The 24,766-nt window shown below is 35.7% G+C and overlaps 1 protein-coding gene across 15 annotated transcripts in view; it reads left to right on the top strand.

The window, feature by feature from the left end:
* The window catches only part of STS (steroid sulfatase), a 106,268-nt gene that overhangs the window by 37,866 nt on the left and 43,636 nt on the right, over window positions 1-24,766 (top strand). For all 15 annotated transcript variants that reach the window (XM_065677502.1, XM_065677501.1, XM_065677498.1 and 12 more), the window contains 2 exons: window positions 3,689-3,825; window positions 23,855-23,992. In XM_065677502.1, the coding sequence (XP_065533574.1) occupies window positions 3,689-3,825; window positions 23,855-23,992 (275 nt within the window). The remainder of the gene's footprint in view (window positions 1-3,688; window positions 3,826-23,854; window positions 23,993-24,766) is intronic.

Genomic DNA, 24,766 nt, shown 5'->3' with positions numbered 1-24,766 from the left:
TTGTTTCACTAATGTACATATAGTAGTAACACATCCTACTTTTTTATGTCTTCTAGAAACACTCAGGTTTTACAAGTTTCTACATTTTTTTCCCTTTCTCATTCCATTTTCAACACCTTTTTTTTGGTTTTGATGTTACCCCTGAGTGATCTGGATTTCTCTTTTCAGATTAGGAAAATTTTGAAAATATGAGAGCTGTGTTTTAAGGTGTGTCATATGTGTGAATCAGCTGAAATTTATAAGACTTTGGAGATTATGGAAACAATTGTTCACCCAATTTTAACACAGCACAGCATTTGCCCAACTCAGGGAAAGCCAAATATATCTGCTTTCATAGTCAGCTGTTGTGAATTCTAGTAGCTTCACTGATACAGGGGTGTAATGGTCTAAAAAGATAAAATTATCTACTTTATGACAGAATGTTAGGATAATTAATTAAAATGTTAGGATAGTGTTAGGATAGTTAAAAAATGTTCAGAAAGATCATTTTTGTACATCATATTAAAGGCTAATTTAGAATTTATTGTGAAAAAGTAAATTGAATTGCCAGTATGGCATATCCACATCTTGTTTCAAGTACAGAATCATACTTAAAATATCAGTTTGATTTGCAAGTGCAGAAAAACAAATTCAGAGCCCCACCTGTTGCACTGCTGCGGTAGTCTTCGATTATTAGATTAACAGCAATGAACAGAAAAGCAAACAAAATTACCTAAGGAGTTTTCAATGCAGCAGGCTTCTTGAGCAAAATTGCAGGAAAAAAGAGCCATTTGTGAAGCACAACGTCAGATTGGTTGTACCTTGCTCTCTCACCCACTTTAAAGCTGTGCTTTGCAGCTCGAACCTGAGCTGAATCCTTAAGTAATGTAAAAGTACACACTAAGAAAGAAGGACCTAGTACTCTACAATGCAGGGGAGTCATCAGTTACGTGATGCTTTTAGATGTTTTTGAGATCAGTTAAATGCACATGAAAGAATGTCTTATATATATGTAATCTCTCTGGCTACTCAGTAAATTGAAAAGACTGTGTGATTCATATTATGATAAAAAAATTACTATATTTGAGTAAGTGAATCTCTGATCTTTTGAAACTGAAGTTCCCTGTGTTAGAACTGTGTAAAAGATAGTGGCAATACATTTTTGAAGGTGCTGTTTACTGAAGTGGTTCCAGAGTTAAGCTGTTATTGTCAAATTTCTCTCCTGCCTACAAGCTGATTGTTATTCCATTTTCAAGGTCACGGTAAAGGTAGACAGCTACGATTCTTCTCAAAGAGTTTTGGCAGGAGATAAATAGCTGCCTGTGATCTTTTATAAGATATTAATAGGTAAGACACTTCTCCACCTGACAGCAAACTGTCAATCAGATCCTGTCAATTTGAGTTGCAAAGAAGAGAATGATGAAGTGCCCTTCCACATCAATCCTTGATTAGATGGCTCTTCATGAAGGTTAGATCTTTGTGTCAGTTCCATTTAAAAAAAGAAAAGAAAACCAACAACAAAAAAACCCACAAAAAACCCACAAACCAAACCTGAATTATTATCTCTTGAGAATAACATTTGCAATGGAGGCTTTAGATACTCTTAGCAATACGGGTATACATTTTCAGTAATACGATATCTCTGTGATCACAGAACAAGGCAGTTGCATGGAAAGTAAATTGTGACTATGCCGTTTTAAGTATAAAGTAAATTTTTGTGGTGTTTTACTTCAGACTTTTTAGTTTACTCTCAATTCATTGAACTGTACTTAAGAAAAAAATCAGAGATAATCCCATGCAGTAAAAAGTTGTAAACTGAGAATCAGCTGCCTTGCAGAAATGTTCTTTAGTGAAAGGTCAGTGTTACATTAATGTACATATTAAATATTATACTTATATTTCTTTTTACTTGAAGGGCTGATATTTCCAGTCTTCTTAATTGACTCAGAAGTCCCATGTTATTTATTGTTACAGTAATGTAACATGTATGACCTCTCAAATAGCAACACAACTTCATAGAAAGTGTATATTTTATAAAAAATATTGCCTTTTTTCTTTCTTTGAATCTGTACTGTGTAATAGTGAGAAAATACAGGATATGTGCCCAAATATTTGAAGGGAATTAACTTTGTTTCCATTTTCCACATGAAATTTCTTTATTCTGTCATTTACTTTTTTTTTTTTTAAGGGAAAATTTATATGAAAAAAAGTCCCAGTCAGAAACATCAAGTGAGTAATCTGGATCAAATTTTCCCATTTTGTGCTTATGTACTGCTGTGTACGTAAGTAAAAAAGAAAGCTTTTACCATGCAGCTTGTATAAAACCAGATCCAACCAAGGAGAGGGGAAAAATGGATCATAAATATACTAGATTATATCTAGTTATTTTCCTGAAGAATAAATTATTGATATCAGATTAATACATTTTATTAAGACTTTGTTTTCAGATTCTAAAGGTTAGAAATTTTTTTTCTTTCATTTTAAAGAAACAGTTTGTGTGTGCATGTCTGTATTGTTCCTTCCCTCTTTAAAGGGTGGGTGAATCAACTCCATATGGAAATATATAGTCTCCCTTTGATGTTGATGTGAATCACAGGTATTAGCCACCACAAACTGGAGAGAGAAAATATGGTAAATAAAACCCAAAATACTCTGTAATTTGCTGTGTGCTTTAACATGAGATCCAGACAAATTTTCTGGGTAGTGCTTTTGTGATTCAACTGATATTTACAATATGCATAATGCACTACAAATGCTGTTAGAGCATATAGCAGTAAATTTGGCTAGTGCCACACAATTTTAAGCAAAGTTCTATAAATAATGCATAAGTAAAAGTTCCTACTTGAGCTGTGCTTTCACAGCCTGCCGGAATTGATCATAAATATCATGTTGACAGATCACATGAAGAGCAAAATTTACAGAGTTTATTTACTGTACTCTTTTCTTTTGCATCAGTTCAGGATATAGGCTGAAGACAATGTAGACTTAATTACTGTGAGAGGAAAAATCTTTGTATTAGTATGTACTTTGAGATTACATATTCTTTGGTGCAACACACTTATAGTGTTACGTACTGTTATTTATTTGAGAATATGCAGAGAGAGCATTAAATGACAAGAGATTTGGTCATATATCTTAGTTCAGGATAAAGGAGGAGGAAAAATACTAGTATTCTTGGTTTAGCATAGTTATGATGTTATGATATGTTTGATCCTGGTCATCATACAGTCTAGTTATCAACTTCCAAATAGTTACGACTTTGTGAAGAAGGTAATTGTGTTCCTTGTATATATGCATATATAGTTTAGAAGGTATGTTTCTGAACAGCAATTATGTTTGGGCTTGTAAATATGTACTTGTGAAATGAAGAGAGGTGCTTGCAGCCAGAAACTATGTTCCTGGCTTTAAACAACTCTTTCAATATATATAGCAAACAGCAATTAGTTTGGTTTTGTCATTTATTATTGCTTTCAATTCAGTGTTCAGCGTGTGTGCCTGTGTGTGTGTGCGTACATGCATGCATGCGCATGTGTGTGTGTGTGTGTTCAGAGTTATCTTGTAATCAGTTACAGTATTACTCTTCATCTTTTTTTTTTTTTTTGTGGTGGTGTTGCTATTGTTTTGTTGGTTTGGTAGAAATTTTGTTATAAAATATACTAATTGTTTGGGGTTTGTTTTGTTTCTTTTGTTTTTCTTTTTTGTTTTTCAGGAACACTGATGTGCAGTTTCTTCTTGTCTTGTCTTATCTTCATGTCCATACTGCTCTATATGCTTCAAAAAATTTCAGAGGAAAGAGCAAGCATGGTTTATATGGCGATGCAGTGGAAGAAATGGACTGGAGTGTAGGTATGTTACATGTCCTTCTAATAGCAGCGGAGGGAATTCATGGAAGACTTATATTCACCAAATGCAGGCTTCTGTGGTTTAAATGTCTACAGCATAGCTGAGATACTTGTCTTTTATACTTAGAGGGAAGAAACAGTTGTTTAAAAGGCACAATAATTTGACCTCTTGCGATATCTACTTTATGACCAAATTTATTGTGTCCTGCAAATGTCTGCTCTGTTCTTTGACTATGAATGTAGCCTGTATAGTATAGTCTCAGCAGAGATACAGACACCATAAATGTGGAGGTTTGAAGCAGAATAGTTAAATCCAATTCCATGAGCTTCTGGGTGCTATTTGGCTTCTGCGTGTTGTCTTCATAAAACAATATACTAATTTGAAAAGTGGCCACATTATATTGATAACAAAACATTTTCAAATACAGTGACTACAACACATAGTGTTGCTAAGAGTAATTTGCTAATTATTTTAGTGAGTTTTATGAATTAGTGAAATCACTCAGATGTGGTCCACTTCTGTTCATGAAAAACAGTCAACACTAAACAATTTGCCCTACAGAGCCTTCCATTCTGTTTGAAGCTGGAGAGCAGTTGATCATTACATCTTTCAACAGGCTTTCTGTACAACTAACAGTTCATATTTAAAAATAGATTGGAGCATAGCAGCATTGGGCGTTAAAGATGATCTTGCATTCCTCCTTCCCATATACCTCAAGTCAATTCTGTTCTCAGTACAACTCAGTGCAAATTGGCTTTCTCCAAGGACATGTTGCTTCCTTATTAAATTGCTATAAACAGATACTTAGTTTTGGTGCATACATATTTTTAAACTATGCAAGCATGTGCATGTAAACATCATGTAAATTTCTTTGCACATTTTGCATCAAGAATTCTAGTTGCAGAAGCTAAGGGAGAAGAGGCAGCATAGCACATTTAGTGATTTGTAATGTATTTGGTGCGCTATTTGGAAAAGGGAAAACCCTTGTGATACAGGAGGAAGGCTTTTCCTGTGGCAGATAACAGAAAAAAACCCTCTTTTTTTAAATCAGCTTTTGTAAAGAAAGAGTGGCTTTCATTCCAGTTGTATCACAACTTGAATCATTATCACTTTCATAATGGTCACCAGCATTTGGTCAATCAAGTGCTCACATTAGGTAAAAGTATGCATGTGTTGTCATTTCTGTTTGCATCTGTGTTGTAGTAATCTACTGAGCATTAGCTGGTCTTACTGTCTGTGATTGATTTTACTGTTTGTTTTTCTGTTCTATGATATTTAGCTTATTCCAACCTAATTGGTCATTTGCTGCTGCCATTATGTTTTTCTCCCTTCTCCAGGAGAGTGGCTTCGGGGTTTAAACAGCAAGTTGGAAACTAGGGCAGCTGACATGCTGCTGGTTTTGGCTATTTAATGATGCAGAGGTGGTAACAGGTTTAAAAAGACTGCTCTCTTCCAGAATGACCACAGGCTCTTAGGAGATGTGTCAAACAAACCAGGTTTTGTAAGACAGAAGCATATTATTAAAAAAGCTTGGGATAAATCAGAGATACAAATTTAATGGTGCTAACAGGAATTTTAAACAAACTCAGAGGAAATAAATGAGTTTCCTCTTGTACTGTCCTTTACAATTCATTACAGGAGCATCAGGGGCAATAGAGTTAGCTTAATCAGGAAACAGATCCTCAGCTGTCATTTACTAGTATACAGGCATCAAATCTTGTTTCAGTTGGGGGTCTGTTTATGTCCGTTGGTTTTGCTTGTGTCTTGTAAGATTCCTCTGTTAACACATGGCATACTTGCTCCAGGAGGCAGAAAATGTATTTAGTTCCATTCTTACTCTCTGTTGCGGTGTTAGAATGGTGAAAAAAGTTATGGCTGGCATTTCCAAATGAGTCTAAAGGAATAATATAACTTCTTTTCTTTTTTAATTCTTTGTTTCATTTGAAGGGAGTGCTTATTTTCATTGACCTCCACTGAAAATTCTAGTGCATCAGCTATATCAGCCAAAGTAGTTTTATTCACTGCATTGCTGATGTCAGTAGCCAGTACTTTCTTGTAATGCCTCTGAAGATGTAACAGTAGAAAAGTTAAACAAAATTTTCTGGAAAAGCTAAAAAAGATAAAACTATAAGCTTTCCACAAAGGCAGGTTTTATTATCCACTAGACAGAAATTAGTATTTATGCATAGATGAATGTAACTTGCAAAAGCAATAAGAACAAAGCGGCCCAGATGTAACAACTTGATGCAAAACCTTATAATAAAAGACAACACAAGCATAAGAAATAAAAATAAGTGTATGGAAAACTGTGTTGTAGCACAACATCATAAATGTTTGGTAGGAAAAGAAACAAAAACTTCTACTCAGTTATGAAAGAAGCTGTATTATCCAATGGTTAGAAAATGTAGAATCCCTTGTGGATGACTAAATTAAAAAAAAGGTAGAATAGAAGTTACAAGTAGAAGTTAATACTGTCAGGTACCAGTGATGAAAAAGTTGTATCAAGATTGGACCATGAAATGCAAATTAAATATTGTTCCTGATTTGAGAGGTCTGCTAGAATCAGAAAAAATACTTTAGTTGCCATTTACAAGAGAAGAAGCAACAGTCTTTCTATTAAGACAGAGAAGTCCACAATGAATGAGAATTCTAAATAAAAACCAGTTCTATTTTCATTTGTTTATTTGTTGGGAATCAGTTACCAATTATTCAATTATAAGACAATCCCCATGCTAGGAAGGAAAAAACCTGTAAGACGCATTAATAAAATACTGCTTTGAATATTTCATATTTGTGACTTATTGAACCAATACTGAAGGGTATGATTACAGTCCATGTCAAAAATGAGGAATACAAAGTCTCTGGGTAAGCTTTGGGACCATATATGTGTACTGCGTTTGCATACCAATGTGTGTATAACAGAATTTAATGTTTAAAGCATTCAGAGTTATAGTGTCACTGCATGTGACATGCCTTAGAGAGTTATTCTCTGACTAATAACATTAATTTTCTTTCAATGCAGGCTGAGCACCTTATTAATTCTATTAATTATAATTCATATGAGAGCAGATAAAATAATCCTACAGTCCAAAAATAGAAAAAAAAGATTAATGTATGAATGAATTCAATATTACAATTTTCTTCCTTCCTTTCCTTCTTTCCTTCCTTCATTCCTTCACTCCTAATTGAGTATAGAAAGAGAAATGAATATGTTCAGAAATTGTTTTTGATGTGAATTGCATTACACTAATCCAAAAAATATCACTGCAAAGCGTTTTGGAGCCCCCTGTAGACTTGCATACAAGCTGTGTGAAGACACACTGACTCAACATCACTTTTGCAAATGGTTTGTTACTGTTCTGCTAATAGAAAAACTACATATCACTTCTTAGTCCTTCATAGAACAATCACAACTGAGTGGTTTAAGTGTAAAAAAGTCTCACAAGTGGTAGTCTGGCATATCCTTGTCTGGATATCTTTATTATGTAGATGCCTTACAGGCTTCAAAATCTTAACTGTCTCTCTGCAATGATCTTCTGACCTGTCTTAAGATCAAGTTATGCCAAGAAAATATTACCATTGTCTGATGTTAGTAAATTAAGAAGAAAAGGAGCAAAAATAAATCCCAATGCATCTTGCTTGTAACTGGTGTTTGAAATATTTTGAAAAGTTTGGTAGAGTTTTATACGAAGAGAGTAGTTCCGTATCACTGAAGCAAACAGAAGCAAGATACTCTCATGATACTCTTGTCCCTCCTCCACTCTGGTGAGACCCCACAAGTAGTACTGCATCCCATTCTGGGGTCCCCAGCAGAAGAAAGATATTCACTTGTTTGAGCAGGTCCAGAGGTGGGCCACGAAAACTGTCAGAGGAATGGAACAATTCTGCTCCAGGGACACCTTATTTCTGCCTTTAAGTATAGGGAGGGGTCTTATAAAAAAGATGTAGACACTTGTTACCAAGGTCTGTGTTGACAGGACAAGGGGCAACAGTTTTAAACAGCAAGAGAATAGTTTTGGATTAGGAAGAATTTATTTACAATGAAAGTGGTGAGACCCTGGAACAGGTTGCCCAGAGAAGTTGTGGATGCCCCATCCCTGGAAGTGTCCAAGGTCAGATTAGATGGGGCTTTGAGCAGCCTGGCCTACCGACAGATGTACTTTCCCATGGCAGGGCAGTTGGACTAGATGATCTTTAAAGGCCCCTTCCAACCCAAACCATGCTGTGATTCTGTGTTACTACAGTGGTGACATTTTGAGGATACCAGTGATACCTTAAAAAGGTTTTACTTACAAGGAAATGCAGTACCTAACTTTTTTAAACTGAAAACATTTATGTAATTAAGATCTTTGGTATCTCAATAAATTTAACCTTTCCTGAGGAACATTTATGACTTCTCAAAGCATTTGTGATAGTCTACTATAGAACTGTCTGGGTTGATGTGTGTCCTATAATGAAATACAGCAAGGCAGAACTAAAGCATACTTAATTGAAAAAGGCCAGCTAGAATAAAATCTAACTGAAAATCAGACCACTTTTCACACTGTTTTTCTTTGATTCAGCTTTTATTATGCTCAGGAATTGTCTATAAACTTATTTTCACACAGTGCTTTCAAGGAGGAAGGGAAGAGAAAAACTCTGCCAAGTCAACTCCAGACCTTTGTGGAAGCATCTAATTCACTTGTTCCATGATAAGATTACCCAGGGTTGTAAAAGAGATTGTATCAATATAAATGTGCAGAATTATGCCGTCTCTTAATTTGTACAGTGGCTGATTGTAAGATGATAAAAGCCAAATGCTTATATGACTATTATCTGATGAGTGTCTGCACATCTGAACAGAGTATGTGTGATGTTTGTGGATTGATCACGTCCTCTGCTTTTAATTTTTATTCAACTATGGGGTGATGTGAATCAACGGTCTAAGTAGAAACCATTCCAATTAAATTTAAACAATTTTTATTGACCCCTGTAGCTTTTTTCTGTTTAAGTAATAGATATACCACTGCTTTCCTAATAGATGGAAAGAATGTTTTCAGAACCAAACAAAAGCTACTTTTGGAAAATCGTAATGGAGACATAAAACTGAACTATGCCCACAAGACTCAGTAAAGTTCTTGCTCTGATGAAGGTATCGTAGTCTAAGGAATTCACAAAACAAACAAAAAAAAAGGGTCTAAATCTTACAGCCAAGGAATTGTTGAGGTTCTGAAGCACATTAGAGTCACCCAATTTTTCAGGTTTTGTAAGCTTGCATAATAGCGTGTGATCTGTCTTCAATTTCCTAGTAAAAGTATTTTCTTTATCATTCTAAAGTAATTATTTTAACCTGTTGATTCTATAAGCTCTTAAACTTGACTTATTAGTTTTAATTACAAAGCAATTAAAATATACTTTTAACATTTATTTCAAGTAATCCTGCCCATGAAATTGTATTCCTAGATGTTGGTGTTTTTGTTTGTTTGTTTTTTGTTTCAAGTTCTTTCCTATATTGAGCAGTAACTATTCTCCTTCTGTGAAACAGCACAGTATTGGTGAGTTTCATCTGAAATCTACATTTCTTCTTTTACACATAATTGCAAATGGCTGTCACTGTGAATTCTTACATCTTTATTTAACTTTACTGTGTTTTGGTTTTTGTGTGGGTTTTTTTTTTTTTTTGCTTTCAACCTCTATTTAGAATCCTACACTATTTGAACCAATCTAAATATGTACCACAAATCTTCTGAGAATTTTGAATTATGCTAAAAATAATCATTAACAATATGAAACAAAAAAAAAAAATTCCTATTGCTTTGAGAAAAAAAATGAATAAGCTATCATTTTTTTCTTATTTTTACTTTTTCCAGAAAAAATCTTTTACACGGAGATAAGCCTAGTTTATCATGGTTTTTCACCTGATGTAGTAATTTGTAACAGTGCAAAGTTGATATAAAATATAAGCACAGCAGAATAATGCCACATTATCAGAAAATGCAGATAAGCAGGCTCAATCTGTTTTACCCAGCTGTTCTGAATGTGACATAAACTTAGCTGAGCCAGGTGTTGTTATCATGGAAAATATTCAGCCAGCATCTCTGAGGAAGAAGGTATTCAGCCAATACAGGTACTCTCTGACTTGAACAGAATTTTCCCACACTTTTCTGCTTTTACTCTAAGAGGCTGTTTCTTCAGCTAAGGCAGTAGGTAAGCTCTTGAAGCACATCCTGTTTTTAGGTCAGATTTGGGAAAATCACCAGTAAGGGTGCACATTGAGGATATTTGTGATTCTGCCTTTTATGATGTGGATGCTTTCAAACTACCATCTCCACTAAGACCCAAACTCATTTCATATGTCACTAAGCAGCAATGACTTTCCGTCACTACTGAACAGGACTGAATTTAAGAGGTAACTAAGTGATGAAAGACTCCCATTTCCAAGATGATAAGCCTTCTGAGCTACCTAATCCTTCTTAAGTACAGTTCCCTTTTTCTTTATTACATCTTTATATGCAGCAAAGCTCCTTCTTAGAACATTAGGTGTCATATTGCAAAGCACATCTTAAGCAGCCATTCTCATAGCATTTTTTTAATCAATCAAGTTTAAATAATGACTTAGTAATGTGTACTCCATGATAGAAAACTTCAGTGTAATGCAGTTTGTGGTAGTAGTGCTGTGTTGTTCAAAATTTGCTGCCAACTGCTAAGCAGATTACGTTTGCATCTGATATTGCAAGAGTTAAATTGTCAGAGCAAGATGTGTTAGTGCATTGTGCATTTTACTGTACAAAAATGTAGTCACATGCTTCCAAAGTTTTAAAGGCTTTCTATTAGTTATGAACTTCTAAAAATTGTGTCTAATACAAAAATTGTGAAATGACATCTGACATTGTGATCAAAATGTTCTAGTCATTGAAAACATTAGCATCGGTTTTGGTACAAGCTAATCTCCATTCCCAGGATAAAGCACAAAGCTTGTCTTAGATCTGGTAAAGATAGAAGAATCATAGAATAGTTAGGATTGGAAAGGACCTTAAGATCATTCAGTTCCAACCCCCCTGCCATGGGCAGGGACACCTCACCCTAGACCATGTCACCCAAGGCTCTCTTTGTCATGGCCTTAAACACTGACAGTAATGGAGCATTTACCACTTCCTCAGGCAACCTGTTCCAGTGCCTCACCACCCTCACAGTAAAGAACTTCTTCCTTATATCTAACCTGAACTTCCCCTGGTTTAAGTTTGAACCTGTTACCCCTTGTCCTGTCACTACAGTCCCTGATGAAGAGTCCCTCTCCAGCATCCCAATGACTCTCCAAGCAAGAGGATAGGAATTTTTGTAATGAAATGTACTACTAACGTTTTCCCCTAAAGTTTAATTTCACAAATAAATGGTATGGTTGGATTATTGCTCTTTGCTTCAGGTAGATGAGGAGTGGGATTAAGAAAACAATAATGATTTAAGCCAAAACTGACATGCAAGAATACAGTGATTTCTATGTATTCTTGGGCTGAGGTTGCAATGAGGAAACTGACTGGGCTAACTGTATCCAAATGATAGCTAATCTCCGAAATACAGGCTAGGAAAGCCGTTTAAAGGAAGCTACTAGTGACTGTGCTGGTGGAGTGCTTCTGCATAGCAGACTTTTTCACACAGATACTGTGTTTCTGTTAAGAAGAATTGCATTTGCCCTGTCCCAAAGTCACCAGTAATTTAGTAAGGCAAGTCACCTAGAACGAGGGATCAGGATGACAGACTTTGCTCTCTTAGGCCAAAGTGTCCCTGTTGTGAACCTGAAACCTTCAGCACTGTCTTATGAACATGTTTTTGCCATCCTTTTTCTTCAACACTTGGACACTGAAAGCAGTATCTGTCTAGGTATTTATAGAGCTTGTAATCATGGTTTTAATAAAGGATGCAACTGAACTAATAGATGAGGGATGTTGCTGGTAGAAGTTACATCCCCATGAAAGAAGATCAAACATGAACAGAGGAGCAGATGAACTAAAGATATTTAAACCTTCCTTCCCACACCTCTTCCTTATACCTTCAGATCGTTTTGTAGTGGATTACCCAGTACCTTAGTATAACTGATGCAGTCTATGAATTCTTACAAACACACAGAAGGCACATTGAGCATTATAAGGCTATGAAGTCAGGTATAGAAAAAATCAGTCTTCCTGTGTTTGTGTTTTATGGTACAGCTTTTAAGTATATGTGTACATGGCATTTCTTTTCCCATTGGAACCCTGTCTCATCATCACAGAATGCCTTCTTAATTAGCAGCTACTCAACAGTAGGTGTATTCCTCATTGTCAAATATGAATTCTCATGTTTTATTTAACACACACTATTGAAGTTCGGTGTTGAAGACAGATTTATTTGATACCACTCATCTTTTCTGTGGCATTTCTTCACTAAACTATGTAATATATTTGCAAATAAGCACTTACACAAAGTTTCTGTGAAGCAGGCAAATCTCATTAATTGGTTTCCCAGATGAGAAACTGAGACACAGAGGTGGTGTTCAGATTTATCTACTGAGGTATAGCTTTGCTGCCAGTCACCCACTAATCCATCTCTGGACCTGTACTAAAGCGTTAGGATTTTGATTCAGCTGGAATGGAGGTGGAGAAGAGGGAAAAGCGAGCCATTTATCTTTCCAGGTCTTGATCCATGTTGGAGTTTGGAAATGGTTAGAATGTGCACCTGGGCTCAGGAACTCCAGTTGTCTTCTGGTCTTCACCAACATGTGAAGCATAACGATATGAACAGTTTATGTGATGATTCAGGAAAGTCTTCCAGCCTTTTGCCATTTATTCATAGTTGCCTGCATCTCTTTTAACTGTAGAAAAACCCTAAAACTGGCCATGTGCATTTCAGTTTCAGTGATGATGCTGAGAATCCTGGGGGTCCTTTTTAAATCCTCCCTGCTGTTTCTTGGAGAGAGACATGAAACTTTTTCATGCTTCTTCTGAAATGTATGTTAATTTTTTTGAGACCATCCTATTTAAAAGAGGGGAACTAATTCTCAGTGAAAACAGTAATCATTCAATAGAGCTTATGGCACTATTGGTTATGTTGTAAACTGTTGTTCATTGCCAGGCTGGTTCCTGTTAGTGAATCGCCATGCAGAAATTTTACTCTGCTGAATCACAAGGCTCAAATTCCATGTGTTAATAAGCTCTTATTGATGAGGTTAGGAGAACTGCCTTTTTATTGACTGTGATTGGGGTTTTTTCAGTGGTCTGTCTGACTGCTGAAACAACTTCACTATATAATAGGCAGGCTGGTAATATTACCAAAGGTCATTATTCTTCTAGAAATCAGTTCTGTATTTTGCATTACAGAAAACTTTTTATCATTTTCTGTGTAATAATGAAGTATAATAATGAGATAAGTAACAAAGTTTTTAAGGTTAGGGAAAGCACTGGAATACGGATGCTGTGGTTAGTGTAAGGCAAGCTGGTAAAGTGATATCTTTGAGCTTCTTCGGCTTTTTTCCTCACTAGTTGGTTGTAAAATATGGCAATTTTGTTTCAGTTTAGGGTGCTGTTTCAGAAATACTGATACTGAATCTTCATTACGCTTTCCTGCCTGTGATTTTTATTAATGTTGCTTTTTTTCCTTTTTTTTTTTTTCACATGCTTTATTTAGTGTACTCAGGGTATTACTATTTTGAATGCTTTCTTTTTTGTCTTCTCTTGGCTTACCTCTTTGTCAATCATTCCCTCTCCCACCCCTGGAAGTTTCATTGTAACATTTCCTCAGAAAGAGCACATTGTACTAACCTTGAGAACACCCAGCAGATTTCAGGTTACAGTACTAAGGTCATATCCAAAGAAGCATGTGACCCCTAAGGGCTTTGTTGCTTGACTGAGAGGATGAAAGAGAGACTCTAAGATAATAAAAGCCCTATCTTAAACCAGCATGAAGTTAAATTCCACAGTTTCAGTCTATCTTGCAGCTTGCTGCTACCACAAGAAGGGAGGCAGAGTACCTTTCCCTCCCTTCCCTCCTTTTTCCCAGCCAGCTTCCAGGTAAAGCACAAAGGAGAAAGAAGAGAAGCATCTTTCTTTTTCAGCAAGTACCCTTCTAGCAAACTCCTAGACTGATGTCACACTTAGTTTGCCTAAAATTATGTGTGATTAACTTTGCCCTTTGTGTGCTTCAGTTTACATGCTTTTAAAGTACTAGTGCAATTTCTGTGTTATGAGGATAAAGATTTTAGGCTTTTCAGGCTTTTGTATTTCAGTGGATGAGATATTCATGGCTTAGAGTTAGATTCTATGTGCACTTCTGAATCAGACTGGAATTTAGAAACAAAGCAGGCAAACAAGAAATAATACAATGTAAATTTGCTTTGAACTTAAAGAAAAGAACGGTCTGCCCCTGAAGAGTAGTATGAATTTTGTATTCCTGCAGACCCAAAGATAACTTAGTGCCAGATGTTTGAAATTAATGAGTAGCTCAGGATGTCTCAGCATTTCTACCAAAGTCATGGAAGATAATGTTTTTGGCAGTGTGAAAAGTATAGCCATGTGTATAGAATATGGCTATTGTGAAAGGCATCAAAGTGCTTCTAGTCTAGAGTACAGCTGATTATTGTACCGCAAAACAGCAAAGCACACATTAAACAAGTAACACATGAATATTTTTTCTTTTACGATTGGAACAGATATGATTTATCTGTTCAGTTCAGTGTTTGAAAACTGGACATGACTTGACAATGGGCACTTGCAGCCCAGAAAAAAAAGCAACACTGTACCCTGGGCTGCATCGAGTATGTCCTATAGGTTGAGGGAGATGATGTTGCCCCTCTACTCTGCTCTGGTGAGACCCCACCTGCAATACTGCATCCAGCTCTGGGGGTCCCAGCACAAGAGGGATGTGGACCATTGGAATGAGTTCCAGAGGAGGACCATGAAGATGATCGGAGGGCTGGAGCACCTCCTGTATGAAGACAGGCTGAGAGAGCTGGAGTTGTTTAGCCTGGGGAAGAGGAGGCTCCAGGGACACTTTATTTCTGTCTTACAATATATGATGGGGTCTTATAAAGAAGAGTGATACTTGTTACCAGGGCCTGTATTAGTAGGAAAGGAGCAACACTTTTAAACAGCAACAGGGTAGGTTTAGATAGGACATAATGAAAAAAAAAACAAAAAACAAAAAACAAAAAAACAAAAAACATTACAGTGTGATACTAGGAAGAAATTATTTTCTGTGAGTGCAGTGAGACTCTGGACCAGGTAGTAGTGACAGATGTACCTTCCCATGTCGAGGTTTTGGACTAGATGATCTTTGAAGATCACTTCCAGCCCAGCTTCAGAAAAGAGTGATGTAAGTTCCTTTGTATCAACCATGGCACATCCTACAGGGTAAAGTTTGAACATCTTAGCACAGTGTTATGGGCAGAGTGCTGCTATAATGGCTTTTATTGCAGGCTTATTTTAATAAGGCACAAAATTGGCAGTTGTCCTTAAAAGGATCCCTAAAAGATTTATACGGGATATAACCTAAGTATTCTTACCTATAGAGCTGAGGTAGTCAAGCCCCATATCCCAAATTTCTCAGGCTATTCACACTTCAGCTTACATGTGATTCTGCCATAGTTGGTCAGGTAGTTGTTGCAATAGCCCCCTGCTCATAAAAGTAGATGGCTGAGTTAAAGACAGCTTTGGGGATTTTCTTGGCAAAAAGGTGCTAGAGAATAATATCACATTTCTCTCTCAGAATACAAACTTATTTTCTAATGTGGCATTTAATTACTTCCTTGGTCTATATTACCTTTAGGAATACACAGTAAGATAGTAGAAAATAATTGTTTTAAAAAGGAGACACTATGTAATAATATACACAATCAGGAAATGTATGAAATGCTCTATCTTACTGTTGTCCTACTTATATAATCTCAAGAATGATACAGTCAGTGGCTGAGTATAGCTAGCCATGCTTTTCCAGTGCCTTTGAGAGCAAAAATCTATTTGCTGTTCTATACTTACTTTTCTCTGTATGTGATACTTAAGTACTGTGGTTATAGGTTCAGAAAGAACTAACCATGTCCCTGCCTATCTATCTATGTATTCCTGTAACTAAGAAACTTGCTGTCTGGAGCATTCTAGTAGTTATTTGTCATCAGTGCTTAGGAAAGTTTACCTTAGCAATAACGCCTCTCTTCCCCAAATGCTATATATTTACAGTTAGATTAATTTGTTCATGTATATATGTTAGTATTTCAGCTGATCTGTGGTGTTGCTATGTGAATGATCCTTCCTCATCTCGTATTTATCCTTCAGATTTATCTTAAAACCCACATCTTACTGTGATCCTTGTATGCAAAGCAGAGCCTTTCCAGAAATCTGTCTTGCCTTCACACAGGAAAGTCACATAGGTCCATTTTTGTAACTCCATTTTACAAACCAAATGAGACATAGCATTTATATTGTTGAACCTCTATAAAGGTAGACTAATAACAATATTAGTAATTTCACATCACATATTTCTTTATTCATGAGTAAGAATTAGGTAGAGAAAAGACAGAGGAAAAAAAAGAAATGGCCTGATGATTTCAGGGCCCTCCATGATTTCATGCCCCTACCATGTCTTGGGGTATCAAATGCATCTTGGCCTAAGGCAGAAACCTCAATTATTTTCAAACTGATTTAAAGTGAGTGACATGGTTCTTTTTGCAGGCCTTGGACCACGAAAAAGCAGATTTATTTTTTAGCTTATTTTTTTATTTTGTTTTGTTTTATTTTTGTTGTTCTGCTACTGAATACTACTCTGAAACTTCAACAAAAGCTCTTCCTGTATAGGCTGGGAGTACTTTTACAAGAGCCCGTAGATAAATTAAGGAATCAAAGTCCCATTTTATAAGGTAGTGAGCAATCTTTTCAGCTAGTCATCTATGATCAGTGAGAATGACCTGAAAAAAAATATTTGCCTTCCCTTCTGAAAGGATCCTCTGGAATTTAAATAAACATAGATACTGTCATATTGAACTCACACAGACACATACTGGGAACACAAAAAAAAAATGAAAGAAGGAGAATTGAAAAAAAAAAAAAAAAAACAGCAAAACCTGAATCATAAAGGAAGATCTGTGACCATCAATCTGTTTGGGTTTTTTTTACTTAATTTAGAATGTCATTTAGACAAGGCAGATTGGAGTTTGCATTCATTAGTGGAAAACTCCCTTGAGGGCAATTATCAGTCAAGCTTGCTTTCTTATTGGTATTAACAATGCCTGTACAGAGAATCGTTCACAGGTAGCATGTTTTGGAGATGGAGATTGCATAGTAGGCTTCAAGAGTCTTAGGCACAAAAGCCACTGAGTTGCCCCAGAGCAATTAGAGAAGTAGATGAATTAGTAATTGTGAGTGGTAGTGGTCCTGTCCAGGCTAAGAAAGAGGCATCTTGTGTTTTGGGGTGAGTTAATGCACAGCTACTTTCATGTAACATTACCTTTATACAATTCAAACCAGAAAAACAGGAAATTAAAATAATTAAGATTTCCTGAGGACTATAAATTTGATCTTGATAATAGTCCTCTTAACTTTATGGTATATGATTATACCAAAATTTTAAAACCTACTCCCAAATTCAGCAAGGGTTACAAGGTTTGGCTGCTGAAAGAAAGAAATGCTTAGGCTCTAATGTCAATCAATTTTACCACAGTTCCAATTTTATTTAACAAAAATTATAAAAATGAAACAAACACACTGAGAAATACTTTATAATTTTCAGAAAAGTGCATAGGATTAAAAAGTGAGGTTAAATTACTTGCCCTTTTAAAATTCTTCATAATTCTTCATACTTTAATCTGGCAAAAAGTTGGCATTATACATCTGGATCTAAGAGCATATGCATATTCAGTTTAAAACTGAGTCTGACATTAATAGATGTTTAAACCTTTGAAGATATGGAGAAGGGTTTCTTTTATCACTCCATAATTATTTAATCAATCACCATCAGCTTATATTGAAATGGTCAAATAACTGAAGCCTTAACTTCACCTGACAGTCTAATTCAAAAATGAACAGCATCCTTCCGTTGTCTTTTCAGTTTGTCTAGGTCCTATCTAGAGAAATCCCTTCCAAAATCTGAAAGAAAACATGGGATACCTCAAAGTGGGGAACTAGACAGTGTGATTTGCATTATGCATCTTAGTTGTATGTGTGAAATGGAATCTTATTCTCAGATGTATGCAGAATGAAGATGCGAATTTCCTCAAAAAGTTGTCACAGCTGTCATGCAAAATGCAAATGCAATGGACCCTTCTAAAATGCATGACCATCTCTCATATTTTAGAATTTTAAGCAAGCTAAAAATTAGGGTTTGCATTAGAAATACATAGCCTTATGTTCAACAGATGTAAGGTCTAAAAGTGAATTTCAAGCAATACATTTATTAGCTAATTTAAATACTAATAAGGAGATAGCCACTGAATAGTTATACTTTTGACCTTTAATCGTCTATCATTAGTGTTGTAGTATTGATGTAAATATGAAAAACTTTTCCATCCTGCATTGTCTATATTACAGCTATACTTACAGGTCTTCACATCTTTCCTAATCACATCTTAACTCTGTGCTTCATTATCCACATGCATTTATAAATATCTAAAATACCATTTCAACTTTAACATTTACAAGTTAAGTTGAACCCTATATGAATAAGAAAAATAAGATATGTGGTACTTATCTCTAGGAAAAACTTATGCATAATTACAAGTCAAAATTTGGTTGATTTATTCATAGCTGCTAAGCAGTGCATACCTAATCTGCTGTGCACTATGCTGAAAATTTATCCTGAGGTCTGAAAGACACATTATACTTATAAGACTGTATAAACAGTCACAGGTCAATTACAAGTTTATAATTAGATGGCAATCCAAAGCCAAACAGAAAGCAAATTCACAAGGATAGCTTAGCTGACCCCACACCAAAGTTGCTCTGCTTTTTTTTAAAACGACTGCCTTTTTCCAAGCACTGATTTTACTTGCCTCACCCTGAGTCTAGGGGAATCCAATAGAAAAATGTTTGATGTTCTGCAGACCTATCTGGACCTAACAATTGCATAATTTGCATGGTAACTGTAGGTAGGTAAATCTAGGGCAATTGTCTCACTTTATTGTGAAAAGGATTCAGATTTCTTGGGGCCAAATTCATTCATCTTAAGATAGATAAGCTGTGTATGAAAATGCTTCTTTTACTTTACTGATCTTAAAAAATCTTTATGGTAACTATATCAGATAGAGATGGGTACACCGTTTGTAGATCCCACCCCGTATGTATCTACAATGTGCACAAGTGGAGCTTGATTGTGCTAGCACCAGAGTTTCAGTGTGGGATTCATCAGTCCTTCCATGTTTTGAACTTCCAACAGTGGCACGTCTGAACTATTTGAAGCTGGGGAGAGACTGTCAGCACATTAGCAATGTCCCATTGACACCAAAGATCCCACTAACATGTCATAGGAAGAACTGAGCACATTTGAAACTCCAGTTTTGTACTTTGGAGAAGACTTCTTTGTATGGGCTGATTCCATAGCATAACTTTAAAAATAATAGTAGCACAATAAGACTGATTCAAGACTTTCCACTGAATCTACACTCCGCTTTCTTCCTGCAGGAATTATTGTACATTTTGTAATCAGTTATGCTTTTGTTTTCAGTTCTAATACAAGCAGTTATATTAACTAGTATTCCCCTCACCTTTGATGTTCATATACTAATACTTCATCTATGCAGAATCACTCGTCTTCCAGATAACGTGCTGTAACATCAACCTATTGCTTCACCCCAGAATTTCCACTTTCCGGTAACTGTGTTCTAGCTCTGAATGTTAAACAAATTGCATGCAGAGTTTATGTACTATTCACCATATGTGCAGCCACTTCTTGTATTGCTGTCAATGGTTTTATTATTTTCCATCTTTACCTCAAGTGTTGAGCTCAATGACTAGGTCTGAAAGTGATAATTACTTCCTCTCTGCAGAGACAAACTGATTTGCATATTTATCAAGGGGAAACTGGGTGGCTCTGAGCATACCACAGAAACATTTGCATATTTATAACCTAAAATATAAAAAAACCTAAAATTAAGATAGGGATGTCTTGGTCTTAGTTACTAAGCTTGTTTTTATATGAAGGTTTTAGTCAGTGTATTTTGTAATCAGATCAGTGCATTAAAGAGTGAAGCATCTTTTTTCATCATGCAAAATCAGCATAGAGATTAAAATGATTGTTAGCTTCTGCATGACGGTGTGCAGAAGTTGCAACAGTAAGTTTTTATAAGGTGAATATCTTAGCCTTTGATCCCTAAAGAGATGATGAACTGTGGAATTACTTTCATTAAATCCTGTAGGAGGAAGAGGGTCCCAAGGGGTTTACTGTATAGTGGTTATATAGTTAAACAGCTTCAGTATCTTTTTGGGGAGAAATATGGGCTTCCAGATACTTACGCAAGTAAGGTTAATTTGTAGGAGTTTATGCATGTACTGAAAGCACTCCTGAGTTGCCACTCACTCACAGAGGTGACCCCGTTCAGCTGATTACATTAGTTGTGATTCTGAATAATGATTCTGCTCAGAACCAAACACTAGTATCAGTAGGGAATTCTGAAAACACAAATAAAAATAATTAAAGAAAACTAAACAACAGCAACAAAACCCACAGTGAACTGCCGCTTTTAGGTAGAGATGTGATGGCTGATCTTCCCAGATCACTCTTTGTCCAGTAATTGTCTCAGGATTCCTGGAAGCTTCTGATGAAACAGAGGGTTTTAAAAGTCTGTTGGAGTGGGGGAAAAATTTGTATTTACAGGAATTCCCTTTATCATCCATTATCTTGTTCTGAGACAGATCCTTAAGCCTCCTTCTGAATCCAGTTCTTTCTTCAAATCTGGCAAACTACTTTAAAGCTTTCCTCAGTATTTTGTCCTACACAGAGGTCTTCTGTATTCTGGGCTTTTTAATTCATAATTTTTGAAGACCCAATTATTTCAAATTAACACAAATAACCTTTCTGTCATATTGACTTCAGATGGCAGTAAACTAATTTATGAATTGAATACATTTGCTCATACACTTGCTTGACTAAACCTTTGGACAGTTTTCCAAATCACTAACACATTTGTAAACACAGTATCATTTTTAACTTAATCCTAAAGTCTCTGTGAAGTCTACAGAAATAATGAAAGTGGAGAGTTAAAGAAGAAGTTAAATTGTTATAAGAAAGCAGTAGCGGATGTATTTTGCCTACTTGGTAGCATTTGCTTCCAAAATCGATGTAATATTGCATGGGAAAGGTATCTGTTCACAGAGGTCCATAATACATTATTTGCATTTTTTCTTCTGTATTGGTTACCATTTAGAAATGCCAGTAAATGAATGTGTTGCTTGTGTTGACAGTGGCCACATCATTCAAATGCACTTTCATGGGGCTTATCTCTTAGTAGCACACACTATATTGATTATTTATAGTTTTCATTCTAGAAGGTGGCAGTGTTCAAGATGAAAATAAAAATGGAAGTTTTGCTTCATTTCTGTGAGTGCACTTGTGATTGCCATTCTCTGACAATAGTGTCATTTGAATTACGACTATTAGTCCATCTGTACTGCAAAATGTTGTTGCTAAAATAAACTGTCATTTTAGCGTTTGTTAATTGATGCTAATGTAACCAATCTTTTTTGTGTTTAAAAATCCAAATGAAGAAAATGGAAGTTTTGCCACTGAGTTAGACAAGCTTTGGATGAGAATTTGTGTGCATTTTGTTGGTTTTGTTTGTTGGGTGGTTGTTTTTTTCAGTGGTTTGGTGAGGTTTTTTGTTTGTTTGTTTGTTTGTTTTCTTGGTTTTTTTTTTTTTTTTCTGAAATGGTAACATTCGAGTGCCAGAATTTTTATTTTTTTTTCAGGCCAAGTCAAGCTAATCAACCTTACTTGCAGAGGAAAAATAAAAGTAATTATAATGATGGCTGCTTTATTTAATTATTTGTGATAGTGAGATATTTTTCATTGCTTTACATTTTTCCTGAAATGATTAGGAAATCAAAATATCCATTATTGAATGACAGCAGATGTCTGATCACCAGAGATTATTTAATGTGATGTACTGAGTGGAATTCTCATTTTATTTTCATTTTGTTTTATATACAGGGTGAATTGTAAAATCCCATTTCATCAAGAAAAACTGCATGTAAATAAAAATACATTTGTGCCTGCCATTACACATATATTTGTTTGTGCAATCCCATTTATTATTATAATCATAGAATCATAAAATCATAGATTGTTAGTTGTTGAAAGGGAATTCAGGAGGTCATGTGGCTGAATATCCACACATAATGCCCTAATTTATCTACATACCCTACTTTTCTGCAATCATTGCAGCTTTTCCAAAGGATATCGTAATTACTTAGCAAGTACATTCTCCAGACAACCTCAGAGGCCAATTGGAAATTGCCTTTTTCTTTTCTGGCACTAAGTCCACCTACTGCAGCAAGCGAGTGTCTTGTCAGATGGATCTGCATGATTTTCCCTCAACCCACCAACTTTAAAATGTCAGCCTTTGTAACAGATTTTTCTCAGCTCTGTTGGGAAACTTTAACTCCCACAAGGTTTCAAAGTTTACATAAACAAACTCTTCTGCTCTTACATTTCTTCTTTGCTCTTAGTCTACAAACAAGACCAACAGGTATCGCTTTCTTAACTGCTGGTGTTCCTTTATTCATCACCCAGTCAGTTGAGCTGATGAGAAATGAAGACAGTCAGCCTTTTTAAAAAGGCAGTTTTAGGATGCTATAACATTAAAAAACATGTAGAAATAGTAGCAATAAGGTAAGGTAACTACTACTTACCCCCCCCCCCCCCAAAAAAAAAAAAAAAAGATATAGCAACAGAAATGTGATCTGAAAATCTTTAAAGTAGACTCCGTATTTCAAAGTTTTTATCTCAGCCTCCTTGACACAATAATTGGGCATCAGCTGATGAATTAATTTTTAGTTGACAGGTGAGCAAATCAAAATTAACACTGAAATTGGACTGGTCTTGGATGTTTAAGTAAAAAGAGTAAAGATAAAATGGTTGTGAAGACAGAATCATCTTCATATGCTCCAAGATCCCTAAAGGACAAGGTTAAAACTCATTTGTAGGCTGATGTGAAGAAGTATATTCTTAAACCTTGGTCATTTTCCAGGACCAATAATTTTAAATTCCATATGAAATTCACTGGAGCAAGTTACAAAGAGTGGTTTCATTTTCCTTCAGACGAAAACCCTCTTTAAAGAACTCAGTCTAAATAGGTTTGAATGTAATTTATGTGTCCTGCAAGGCTCTTTGCAGTGCCAGTATGAGGAGTCCTTTGTGAAAAAGAAGCATAAGCCCATATGGCTTAAAGTTACAGAACACATCCAAGTGGATTCCTCTTTTAAAATGTGTATGTGTATGTAATAATTTTCACATTTTGAGTTTAGTTGATGTTTACTCTTATATCATGAGAAATTAGGGACTAATTAGTAGGCTTGATAACAAAACATGGGGCCTTCAGAGGCACTCCATACGTTAACTTTCTTTTTTTCTTAGAAAGTCTTATTCTAACATTCACACTGAGATTTTTGCCCTGCTGCCTCTATAGGTTGCTAAGCAGCAAAGCTTTACCCCAAAACTATTAGCTCTTTTCTGCATGCTGAGACTCTCAGATATCTTCAGCAGTTTGAATCTTCTTGCTGAGGGGTTTCCTTGATTGAGAGCAACTGCTTCCAAAGGTCACTGGCTCCCTTTGGATCAGCCTTTTTCTCTGATGCTCACAAATTCTCTTATTTTATGCTTCAAGTAACCCTGCAGCAATCGATCATAGTCCTGATTGCAACAAGGTTTGTGCAATTGTCCCCTACTGTATGCTGCATGAGGCCAATCGCTATGTATAATAATATTTATATGGAAAGTGGTCTTAAAAAGGCATAAGGACAAAAATATTTGTATCTGCCAAGGCTAATGAAAAAGCCAGTCAAAGACACTAAAGCTCTTCTCTCTTTTCTTTTTTTTTTTTTTCTAGGGCAGATTCTGGATGTTCTGGATAAATATAATCTGAGTGATAAAACTCTCGTATACTTTACATCTGACCAAGGGGCTCATGTGGAAGAAATCTCCAGTTCTGGAGAAGTCCATGGCGGATACAATGGCATATATAAAGGTGAACCTTCTCTGGCGATTCTTAAAATCTCTGTCAGAAACTATGATCTCCTTGTTTTCACTCCAAAACTTTAACCTACTCTATGGCCAAGGTCAAAACTCAATTCCCTAATAGTAAACTTCTCATGACTGTCATTACAAATTTCAAAAGTAGGTAGTAAATACAAGGGATTTACTTGTAAAATACAGCAGCTCAACCAGAGTACATACTCAATCAGAGCTTTGTGGAGTTTTAACACTAGCAAATATACTCCTGAAATGTGCAGAGGTATAGCTTTGGAAGGATGTCAGGTCATAGTACTTATTATAATGGCCAGATAGCAGAATAGAACAGAAAAAAGGTGGTTTGTGAACCACCAGGAATCATAATTAGGAGTTAAATAACATGGAGTGAGTGGGATCACAGAAACAGAAGATGCAGAGAAGATGGGAGAACAGAGTCCATTATATTCATTACAGAAAAAGTAGAAAAGGAAAGTTAGGTTAAAAAAAGGAAAAATTCGGAGTTGGATTGAGTTTGGGATGCGCAAGTTCAACGACAGCCAGAAAAGGACAAGATTTCAAGCAGAAAATACTAAGAGAGTTTTGAAAATAGTGCATAACACACTAAATTGAGGACTGATTGAGAAATGGAGAGACTTTAGTTAAAAGGACAGAGTTTAGTTTGTTTGGTTTTTTTCTTTCTAGTGAAGATCTTGAAGAGATTAGTACACCAAAATCTGTTTATTCTGTGGAGACTTAAAATGCATTTAAAGTCTACCTTATTGTAGTGTAC

The sequence above is a fragment of the Lathamus discolor genome, chromosome 4 (assembly GCF_037157495.1).
Source record: "Lathamus discolor isolate bLatDis1 chromosome 4, bLatDis1.hap1, whole genome shotgun sequence".
NCBI classification, from domain to species: Eukaryota; Metazoa; Chordata; class Aves; order Psittaciformes; family Psittacidae; genus Lathamus; species Lathamus discolor.
Note: the sequence above shows the minus strand (reverse complement) of the source record. Positions and strands in the feature narration are given on the sequence as shown.